This window comes from Lissotriton vulgaris, chromosome 4_1, assembly GCF_964263255.1.
Source record: "Lissotriton vulgaris chromosome 4_1, aLisVul1.2, whole genome shotgun sequence".
In the NCBI taxonomy this organism is placed as follows: domain Eukaryota; kingdom Metazoa; phylum Chordata; class Amphibia; order Caudata; family Salamandridae; genus Lissotriton; species Lissotriton vulgaris.
The window spans coordinates 980,823,426-980,835,591 of record NC_141691.1 but is presented as its reverse complement, the minus strand read 5'-3'; the positions used below and the strand labels follow the sequence as shown (position 1 = coordinate 980,835,591).

The window sequence follows — 12,166 nt, the reverse complement described above, 5'->3', positions numbered from 1 at the left end:
AATTTGTAGATCAAGTAAAGGATAGACCTAGACAGTTGTCAGTGAAAACTAACAATAGGGATGGGGAAACTGCCTGGACCAAGTTGGAATTAGCACACAAGGTGAACGGGAGTTCTGGTCCAATAGCTTTACATCTTGAAGAGAGAGTGAAGTTATGCATTCACCAGGTACAGATATACTATGATAACATCTATTTGGGACAGAGTGTATGTTATCATGCCTTCACGATTGAAGCAACAGCGAAGAAGTTTGTGCACAAGACGGTGCAAGTGGTACCGAATGTGTACTTTGTGTGTGGGAAGGATGCCTAGGTGCGATTGGCATTGAATTGGTATGATACATGTTATGTAGTTGTAGCATTCGCAAAGATCTATCATGTTGAAGACTTAGGACCCTTGGGAGGTGATATGCATCGCAGTAACAAACGAGGTACAAGTGCAGGAGAGATAATTGGAGGCGTTTTTGGAGCAATAATACCTAGCTTATGAGTGGTTCTCAATGATGTTGATGGGGCAAGGTTTCACATATACCGAAACTTGCCTGTATTCAGCCCTCTCGAAATAACCTATAATTAATTAACCAACATGTTTTGATAACTAATATTTGCATTACACGATATTTCTAGTACCATAGGGAAGCTCGCCTATGTGCTTTTACTAATAGTAACTTGAGTGTATTAATATGGCCGCCAAAAACGCGGGAACTTTACTGCGTGAGCGTCCGCCACATCTACGTGGTGTGATGTATTTCTGCTTTAGAGGGAATTTCTCGCTTCTGTGCACTAGTGCCCGAAACGGCTGCTTTAAATCTCACATGCTAACGCGTATGCTGCAGCTTGTACTAAGCTTGTTCGTTCTGCTTAACTATTAATGCGAAAGTTTAAATAAAAAATGGTGTTAGAGTAGAAATAAGTGGTATACAGTGCATTCATTTATTTTTGTATTCTAATATGTTTTTCTTTGACTTTGCTGTTAGCTCGTACTTGAACCTGAATACTGATAAAACTCCATCTTGGACAAAGCTGTGCCTGGGCACTCAAACTCCGAAATTGCTGAAGCATTGGCATTGAACCCCAGCCAGTACTCTTCATACCCACAATGTTCCTGGGAACCTGCTAATCTGACCTCTGGAGAGGAAGCTACAAAATACAATGTATTCAAAATGTGTACCAATATTGCTGGGTGGAATAAAAGTGCATGGGAAAATAAATTATGGGCGGTAACAGGAATCAATTGAAACCCATATTGAAATTACCTCATCTTAGTATGGTGTGATGACCTCTCCTCGTGTTTCTGACCAATCACTGAAGGTGAGCACATACATTTGCAACATTTAAGGGTGGTACATTGCCCTCGAAATGGTATAACTACGGTAGGTTTAGATAGAGAAATTGTCCGACTTGTCCGAGTAGCTGACCTGTCACTGACCCAATGCATGCTATAGGAGATTGAGAACAGAGGTGCTGGCGGAGCACTCTGTCAGAGGAATTGAGGTGTTGGTGGAAATTATTGATTACCCAGTCGGGGTACAAATTGGCTTCCCCGAGAGAGAAGGGCGTGACGCTGGCGTTGCACTTGAGGAGGTCACCTGTCCAGATCTGCACCTGTCTTGGCCCATGGGCACCTGATTAGTCGGGAGCCTGGTCCATATTTGTCCCAGCCCGTGGACAGGTTTGGTGATTGCTTCATTCTAGGTAAATATAATCCATGTGGTATGTCCTTGTGCTATTTCCCTTTCTCACCCTTCCCAGGTACCAATGTTTAAAGAGTTACTGTGATTTCTTACATACTTTATTTTCTACTGGTTATATTCTTGCTTCTAAAATTCATGGTCAAGGTATTGTGGCCTTTTTCATTTTGACTCAGAAAATCTTTCATAGATAAAACTTTTAAAACTTTCCCCGAGTCTGTGATTATTATAGGAAAAGTAAATGTGTTTAAATATTGCCTGTTTATTCGAACCCCTTTATTGATCCCTAGGACTTATAACAAAGGTGACAAGGATTGGCAAGTCATGGTTTACAGGTATAAGTCCTAAAAAAGACCTTTAGGCACTGATAGGCGATTAATCAATAATTAGTTAGGCAGGACTGCTAGTTCAAAGTGTGAATGTTTTATCGGCCCAGGTGAGTATGGTAAAATTGAGCTAGTAGGTCCCTGCACGCTCTATCAATGTTAATATTAGGAGGTTGTCAACAATTGTGGATAAGTTATCAGCAAATAAAACTGAGTCAATATTGCTTGTAGCTAGAGAGATGGTGTTGATAAGAGCTACGGTGATGTAGAATCATCTTGCGTTGGATGTTTTACTAGCCAAAGAAAGTGGCGTCTGTAAAATGTTGAGGGTTCAACAGTACTGTACTTATGTACCAGATAACAGCAAAGATCTCGGAAAGTATATAAATGTATATAAGTAACATGACTGAAATTCATAGTGAGGTACATGATTTGGCCACTGAACGTGTTTGTGATAAAGTTGGAAAGGGATTTCAGAAGGTTGAAGACTGGTTTGCTAACCTTGGAAAGAGAATACTTGGTTATATCTCGAAGCCCATCATTATAGTTGTGGTTTGTGTGATCATGTTGTTGGGAGCTGTAAAGGTCTATAAATGGCATAAGGCAGGACAAGCTGAGAGATCTCTTAGGGAACGAGAGAGGAGGATGGAGAGACGGCAAGACAGTCACTCTGAGAATCTCAAAAGCTTAGAGAAGTTATGACACGGAAGACAAGCTAAAACTTCTGTTTAGGTCGGTTCGTTCTCCAGGGAATTGTGATTGTTATAATGACACTTGTCATCAGAGGGGGGGAACTGATGGAGCGTGATGGTGTTCATAAAATTGTAGGGGTGCATTATAATCACTGATAGTCTGCACCACATATATTCCTATGTTGTATTAACATTATATCATTAGAAGTGTACAGTAATAACACATAAAAGTACAAATGTTATGTAGAAGAGACAATGTATTCTTCATGTTACAGTATTGTAATCCGTAGTATTTGATGCCATTTGCCTAACCAAATTGCTTATATGTGATAATGTATGTTTAACGTGCACCATAGAGCTGATGAAGTTGTATTTAACCCCTTGCATGCTGCCGCGATTGTGCGGCAAAATCGCGAGTGGGCGGGTTTATGACGGCCCCCAGCCGTCATTAGCACACGAGCGCCGTAGTGCATGACGGATGGGGGCCGTCATCAGCATGGAAGGGGTTAATGTGTAGGACTACCTAAAATGGTTGCAGCTAACATGCTTTGGTGTGCTTTGTAATGCAATTATGTAGAAAGGTCTAAATGAAATGTTTACTTATGTGTGTATCTGAAAGGCCTATGTATTTCATTCTTATGTTGGCTGATTACTGTAGGCCTGAAATGTATTTTCCCTGGGTGCTTTGTGGCGGGGGTTTTAGAGAAACGTCTTGTGCACATTGGATTTGTTCTGTTCTCACGTTTCTGTTGCAGGTGGAGAAAGTCATCTTTGCTAGTTAGAATAACGTCTTTGTTTAGGAGAGTTAGGCTTAGGAGGATGTGATACATTTTGATGAAGAAAGCTGATAATTGGGAGCTTGTGTTCTTCCTCCTTGAGAGAGTCTTGGGAATCAAGGTCATCGAGCCATGAACTGGAAGCTCTGATACCACATGGAAATTCCTCTCTGAGAAATGTCCAGCGAGATGAGGTGATCTGTGGGCGCGTTCTATGTTCTTGTATTTTGTGTTAGGGATAGTGCCCTGGGGAGAAGTCAGAATAAGAGATGAGGAGTTCGAATGAGATAGAAGAAGCAATTTAGAACAAGCTCTGTAGCTTTGGCTACTTGGCCCATACAACGTGAGTGTACTTCTTAGGAAGTCTTCATGCTCTGACACCTTTTCTTTTTCCTGATCGTGCCTGAGGAATGCTGAGTAGAGATGTCACGATAGTGTGTTAGTGTAGGGAAAAACTAATGCTTTTTGTTTATCTACGTCAGATGAAGACCGAACTTGACATGGGGACAATCATTGCTTGAGTTTTGCTCTTGGAGATTATTATTCTGTTTATGATCCATCGCATTAAGTTGGCCCGTAGATTTGTATTTGTATTGGTTCCTATGTACTTCTACAACCTTGTAAGAGGTGCTTGTACATTCAGTTTTTTTTACATTGAAATAAACCAACTAAATTGGAATCTGGAGTCTGTGGTCCTTCAGAGTCACAGTCCTTGCAAATTGTGAGCTTGTTTAATGATTCTTTCTCCCCTCTACACTTCTCAGAAGGCAATAAAGGTGCATAGATCCTGAGTTCCATGGTAAATTTTGTAGATGAACTCAACCTTTTTTCACACTAAAATCAGTCAAGTCTGGGCGGGGCGGGGCCCGGACGAAACCAGGGGGAGGAGTAGTGCATACTGTAAGTGCTCATGAGCGCTTGTCTACGGCCGGTCAAACCATTATACACACTTTGAGCTCTCTCCACCCGAGCAATTGTGTACAGCCGGATAAAGCAGAGGCACAGCCTTCAAGGACCTGAGCAAGCGTTAAAAAAGCCCACTTTGACCAATCACGGCACTGCTCTTATGCTGTATTACCAGTGTGAGAGCAGTGTCTTGATTCGCGTCTAGGAGCCAGAGCAGTGCTCAGGGGTCTGGAGCAGAAGAACCCAGCGATGGCAGCTAAGTGCTTTTTAAGGTAATATTACCTCCCCCCTCACCCGCACTCACCCTCACCTCACCACTTGTTATAAAGCAGAGCTGCTACTGTGTGTAGAACCGGGACTGTCTGAGTCTTCGTAAGACTGAGTCCAATGGCAATAAATGAAACCTTTAAATGACAAGACTTCAAGTGAAGACCATAAGGATTTTTCAAAATTAGGTTCATTTCCCAAGGCAAAAAGTTAGTAGTTACGCATTTTTCCGATTTTCAGGCAGAATTTACACAATTTTAAATCAAACAGCTGTGTTGATATTTCTTACATTTTGTTTGCCTCCTTATATTGTCCTTCATTGTAGGACAACTTATCAGTCGAGTAGCCTACCTGCTACTACAGGAAGGACTATTGTGTTTTAAAAAGTGTGAGGGTGCCCCCTAGTGAGAACAAGTGGCCTCTTCCTCTGCAGGTACGAAAGCTTGGTTCATCTCACTTCTTCTATCCCTCTGGTGGACGCCAATGGTATTTTCCGCTTATTCTGTTTGGCAAGGCAAACTGGGAGATCAAGGATCGCGCTCATGTTTGCTTTGTTTACTGCGCATGCACTTCGATGAGTGTGTGTAGAAAGTGAAATAAAAGAAGCCGGATAGCTGGTGGCAGCTGCAGAAGGCAAGCAGAGTTGGCAGCACTGAAAGGAACTCAGGTGTGCAAATCACCACCACCTTCCATAATGGTAAGTAATGAGATGTGTCAATCAGTCTGTATTATATGATTTTACATTATGTTCAAATCGAACTGAGTGAGCAGTAAAACATACTTTGTATCCAGGAATTTGAAGGATAAAACTACGTTTGAGGGACAACAGTTTGGCATCTTATCACAATAGGGTGTAAATAGTGAAAGCTCACTTTACTTAATTGTTTAGAAGCCGTTATGTATAGATCAGGTCTTTTCATCATTAATACTTAATTACAGTCACTTAACGATTGACAAGTAAAAGAAATACCGTACTCTTTTCTTTTCTTTTTTTAATTACGATCCAATTAATACATTGGCATGAATATAAATATACATTCACAGGTAATATTCGTCGTGAACTCATCATACAAGTAATCAATAAATATAAATATAGGAATATCATACTCTTTTCAATGCTTTACAATGTTTTCATCCATGTTCTATTGCAAAAATGTTTATATAAAATAGTACGGTACAAATCAAACATTTGATCGAGTTTTTGGTACAAGTCAAAAGTTTCTGGAATCTGGCCGTATTGTGTGCCAAGGGACACATCATTTTGTGGTTTTTACTTTGCAAATAGTTGATGGCATTGCTGGCAATGTTCGATTTTTGTTACTGTAAGGTCCTCAGTTCCACTGGAATCGTGCGGCAAACTCAAAGGATTAACCAATAACCAATTAAGCATCAGGGTTGATTAAATTATGCAGCAAGAAAAGGCAAATTATGTGGGTAATGCGACACATTTTGTAATAGTATTAGTTCATTATTTTGTCATTTTCACTCAGGATAACACTGTCTGGGCAAAGATTTCACCTTATTAGTACCAGTTTAACAACCAAATTCACCAATAAGAAACTAAAAAATTGCAAGTCTGCTTCTGCGAATGCCTTTCCACTGCGTGGGAACCCATGTCACAACATTTTTAGTAACGTCTGATCCGTTGAAGCTAAAAACATTTTGTTTGTTAAACTCGCCAGATTATGCAGCGGTTGATGGATTATGTGACAAATGTGGGAAATCCATAATTAGGCAGGAAACACTGGAGTTGCAGAATCGCGTACCCAATGACCCTGGTAATAATATAATATTAATAATACAATCTTTTTTCAGCATATACAAATACCATTAAAGATACAATAGATAAAAACGGGCAAGATTACAGGTACAATCGTTAAAAAAAAGTTCAGCACTCTGAGTTCTACATGATACGGCTTTAGCAAATAAGTAAGGGGTTTACACATCACATATTTTGTGTCCCTCGTCCATCTAATTCATTATCAAACTTGATTTGGATCTATAGCGTGTCATTATAAAAATTGCAAAGTAAAAAAAAAAAGTCCTTTTTAAAAACAGTTTAAAAGCGTGGCAAACAGGAGATCTATGGGCTTCCACCGCCCCCTTGTGGTCCTTAATCTAAATGCAGCCCTTTAACAATTAGTAATACAAAAAAGTGTAAAAACATCTGGAGCCAATTTTAACACCTTAGCTGCTTCGCAAATATCACTCCCCAGTGCTGCGCTGTCCATTGGAACTAGTGCTGAATGGACGTCCAATGGTCGTGCGCAGCACTGGGGAGGTAGCGCTCGTGACGACCGTTGGCCGTCAGCAGCGCTTAAGAGGTTAAAAATAGAAGAGGCACACGCGCTGGTCTAAATCTTGCATCCTTTAGAAGACCCTTCAGGAAAAGTCTTTTAGGATGTGAATAAAATGGGCATAGTAAAACAAAATGAAGGGTGTCCTGTGGAGACCTGTGGTCGCAGCCACATGGCCCCTTCATTTCAATTGACGATGTAAACCCTGCCAGATCCACTAGTCCATGATGCAAAAAGTTTAACCTAAACCGGGTCATTAGAAATCTGTTGTGAGCACTGCCCAAACAAGACAGATATGGTTTGAGGCATTCAGTAGACTTAACTACTTGATGCTCTCTCACTGACGACTTGGCAAACTCTCTGACCTCATGGAGTGTCATAGAATACTTAAAAAAACGATCCTTGACCAAGGCCTTGTCCTGCATACTCATAGTAGAAGGATTGGTAAACAAATCTGCTGGGTGTGAGTGTTTGATTGTTTCAGATATTCCGTCCATCACCACCCCCTTTTGTACCGCTTTTGGCCGCCATAATTGTGGCAGGGTATGCTCAGACGTGAGTCCCTTGGTCACTTTGCCACTGGATTCAAGCAAGCCGGGCTGAAGAGGACTGGAATGCCAGACACCGGTCCTCGGAAGCTTGTTTCTGGTCCAGGGAAGACATGGCTTGGCAGTTCGGGCTGGACTGTTCCCATGAGGCACAGAGTCAGACTGATTTGCATATAGCCATGTCTGAACTGGGGTAGCAGAGTGGGCTAAAGAACGGGGATGGATTAAATCCAGATCTTTTTGACTGTGTCTGAGTGTTTGATTGATTCAGATGCTCCATCCATCACCACCCCCTTTTGTACGGATTTTTGCTTTGAGCACTGTGCCACTGCTAATCAGTGACACAGTGCAAGTGCTCCCCATGTTAAATTGATATACTGATTTGATTCCATGATTGGGTATTTGATCTATCTGTCAGCCCCTAGTACAGTGCACTAGGTGTGCCCAGGGCTTGTAAATCAAATGCTGCTGGTGGGCTTACAGCACCGGTTGTTCCACCCTCAGAAGCAGCTTGTAAAGTGTGTCTCAGGCCTGCCATTGCAAGGCCTGTGTGCAGTCAAGCCCTGCCATGTCGACTTGGCCAAGTGACCCCACTTGCCAGTCCCTAAACCTTCCCTTTGCTTCATATTAGACACCCCTATGGTAGGCCTCAGGGCAGGGTGCATTGTAAGTATAAGGTAGGACATGCTCTGATGCGTGTAGCATGTTCTAATAGTGAATTACAGCCATTTTCTGTTTCACTATTGAAGGCTACCTGTTCTCATAGGTTAGAATGGGCAGTTAGAATATTACATTCTTATAATCCTAACTGACTCAGGGAACATGGTAGAAATTCGAATTTAGTATGCCTGAACTCAGAATAATAAAGTACATCTTTTAGCAAAGTTTATTTTAATATTCTATGTTTGCAAATACCACTTTTAGAAAGCAGGTATTTGCTTGCCTAACCATTTGAGCCTGCCCCTGCTGGGTTGTGTATTCCTCGTCTGGGTTTGTGTGTGAAGGGCTGGGGAATTCCAGGAGACAGGCTGGGGCAGCCCAGTGGTGAATAGAGAGATCTGCATCTAAATGGGAGGGAGAGGTTGCACCTAGGACCTGAATAGGGCTGGGCCTTCCCTCTACAATGCTGGTTCCACCCCCTGTGGCTTGTCTGATGTATCTGCCCTGCACTGTGAAAGGAGAGAATGAATCATGTCAACAGAGTGCTCCAGAGCTGTATCTTCCCTCCCCTGTGCTGGCTCCACCTCCTGTGGGGCAGCTGATGTCTTTGCCCTGCACAGTGAAAGGAAGACGAGAGTCATGTAAACAAAGTGCTCAGGAACTGGTTTGGACTAGGCAGAGGCCTCTCTGCCTTCAGAGAACAAAGGATTTTGGGTATAAATATTGGGACCCCATCCCAAGAAATTAGATCACTTCTGGAACAAGAAACCTTTCTGCCAAGGAGAAGAACCAAGGACGCTGCAGGAGTCTGGACTGCCCCTCTGCCAGTGTTCTGTTTGCTGGGTTGGCCTGTAGTGGTTGCTTCATTGCCAAGGGAAAAGAGAAGGAACTTTGTAAGGACTTTCATCTACAGAATATTCCCCAAGGGATTGAGCTGTGCTTGCCTCCTGCTGAAGTCTCAGGGACAAAAGACTCCACCTCCAGCTCCCTCCTGAATTTCCTTGCTGGGAATTCTGACTCCAGTCACTTGCGTGCCGCTGGCAGCTGGAAGCGCGACGCATCGAGAAGAAGCGTTTCGCCGCCGCAGCTGAGATCATCGCATCGCCGGAGAAGCGAGCCTTTGTCACATCTCCCTGGAAGCGTGTGTTCATGGAAGCTGCCTGCTGTCGCATCATCGGAGAAGCGTGACGCCATCAAGAGAGTTGCCATAGCATCACCGGAGAAGCACGTGGCAGGGCCTGTCGTGGCTCCAGAGAACAGAGTCGTCGCAAGACTGCCACGGCGTCATCGCATCATCATCGCATCACTGCATCAAGGGCGCCATCTTTTCGCATCGCAACCAGATTGTCGCATCGCATCAAGGCGCCATCTTGCGCACAGCAACGGGTCGGCTAGCTGAGAATCAACGCATCACCTCCGCACCGTTAAGGCTCATGACGAGTCCCCTACTCTGCGAAAGCATTGAGGAAGGACGCAACCGTTCCCCCGGGTCACCGAACCGACGCATCTCCCCTTTTGCAAGCCTTTTGTTCACCTTGCGTTACGCATCCAGGTACTTTGTTGAGAACTTTGTCGCATTTACCAACAACTTGAACTTAGAGACTTTAATCATCTTTTAAGTAACCTTACGTGTAGTATTCTGGATTTGTGTCATTTGTGGTCTTGTCTTTAAGTCTATATAAAGAATACTTATTTTTATAAAACCTGTGTTGTGTCCATCTGTAGTGTTATCAGTGTATTACTGTGTATATTCACAAATGCTTAACACACTGCCTCTGAGATAAGGCTGTCTGCTTGTGCCAAGCTACCAAGGGGGTGAGCAGGGGTTATTAAGAAGTGTAATCCCCTTATCCTGACTTAGAAGTAAGGGTCCCTATTTGGACAAAGGTGATAACCATTGCCAACTATGGACCCCCAGATCTAACAGTGAACAAAAAAGGGGCTAATATGCAACCCTGTCTGACCCCTCTGGAACACTTACAGGATTCTGTAATTTTTCCATCCTGATTATATCTGACAGCAGCCGTGAAGTTCAAATGTAAGGACTTTAAGAGGTTGATGAGCCCCGGATCCAACCCGAGCCCGCCCATAATTGCCCATAGTTTCCTACGATTTACTCCGTCAAAGGCCGCGGTCAGGTCCATAAATGCTAGATACATCGTCCCTGGTTTGACCACTGTGTATTTAGCTGTAATGAGGTATACCTGCGATATTATGAGATTACCAGCAGTCCCTGTACTAGGTTCCCTCAGACCCCTGTTATCACTGCTCTCAGCTGGTATGGTTGCTTCAAGATGTACAAGAGAGCCCCTCTAGCTCATAGCAACTCTCTCCATTGTGTGATCCCCTTCCCCATTTTTTCTCCCCACACTTTCCTTCACTACAGGTGGAGCAGGAGCCTTGGAAACTTCAGCTGCCCCATGAACTACGCATCTGCACCTACATGCCCCTTGAGTAGCTGATATGCTACTAGAATTCAGGAGTTGCAACAGTTTTCCTTCAATTGACCCTAATTTACATAAAAGAGGCCCAAAAGAACAGTGATGAGAGTCTCCAGTCTTTTCCATTGATCAGGGTCATCCCAAAGGTCCACCGGGATGTGATCATCACTATTGGGAACTTCACTCGGGCCGGCCCTCTTTCAGAATTTGAAGCAAGTTTTTCGGGGTGCCTATTAGCTTGCTGCTTAGGTCTGGATTTTTGCCTTTGCCATTGCAAGACACCTCCCCTCGTGCCTTTTGCAGGCGGCTCTCCTCTGCCTCCTGCCTAAGATTTCGATAGGCTTATCGCGCTTTTCCTGGTGACACTTTAAGATCTGGTGATAACCTCACCATGGCACAAGTCAGGCGTAATTGCATTGGGAACCGTAGTGGGAACCGATGTCTCTATGGTCAGTATAGATGAGGTATATGAGAGATCAAGATCCTGGCCCATCACAGGATTTTGGACTGAGTTGATGGCATTTATCTGTGCCACTGAGGTCCCCTCAGATACCGCTGATACTGTGACTGGGAGATCAGCTATTTCCCCGTTATTGCTTTGGCCTGGGGTAGCAGAACATAAATGATCCGCAAGTTGCTGCACCTCTCCTAGGGGGTTTGGCCATGACTATGCCTCCCAGCAATGACCTTTTTGGGGCTGCAATAGTATCCAGAGAAAGTCTTTTTTCAGTGAACTGAATTTGATTAGTAAGGACTGACTCTGCTCTGGTCAGGAATGCATTTAGGGTTACTTGGGGTGTGCAAAATATGCAATTTTGACTTTTGTGAGTATGTGATTTAAAAAAGAAACGTGACCAGCATCACAAAGTTTGTGAAGTATAACTTTAATGTGGAATGCGTTATCTGCAATGTGTGTTTAGGAAGATGGGCTCTGGGCCCTGTTTTTGCCGCTAGGTAGAGAGATGTTATACACTGAACCCAAGGCATGGTACGCAGTGGAGGTTTGATTTCTGAAACGTGGGATGCACAGCGGGGCACCTGCCAGAGATACCCGCTCTCACCATTATTGTTCACATTGATGATGCAACCAATGGCGGCTTTCCTCCGCAGTGCTATGGACGAGGATGGCATTAGAGTGGGAGACGTTATGCCAGGGCCGGCGCTAGGCATGTGCAGTGTGGGCAGCCGCCTAGGGCCTCGCGCTCAGCAAAACACAGGGGGCCTCGCGCCCCTGTGAAAGGTCACACTTTCACAGCTCACTACAGCAGCTCCTCGGTTAAGTACCGGCCATTCTCAGCTCTGTTTGTGCATTTTATATCCAGGCAACAGAAGCCCCTTTGTTTCTTTCGAGCACCAGCCGGACACAGGTAAGAGGAGGTGGGAGAGGGGACGAGGGAGCAGCCAGATCAACTGGCTTTTGTTATACTTCGAATCTTGGGAGGGCAGTGTCTCGTATCTTATTTGAACAGCTAAAGTTTAGTAATAACATTATTCCTAGCTCGATAAATTAAACGCAATTCATTTATGCAGAAGCAATATTTGACTTGTACTGATCTGACACAGG

At 43.7% G+C, this 12,166-nt stretch overlaps 1 protein-coding gene across 1 annotated transcript in view; it reads left to right on the top strand.

Annotated features, from left to right (window-relative positions):
- The first annotated feature begins 5,288 nt into the window (after positions 1-5,288).
- The window catches only part of LOC147722777 (cytosolic non-specific dipeptidase-like), a 504,245-nt gene continuing 497,367 nt past the window's right edge, over positions 5,289-12,166 (top strand). The window contains exon 1 of the mRNA XM_086965241.1: positions 5,289-5,353. Coding sequence (XP_086821367.1) covers positions 5,351-5,353 — 3 coding nt within the window. The 5' untranslated portion in view covers positions 5,289-5,350. The remainder of the gene's footprint in view (positions 5,354-12,166) is intronic.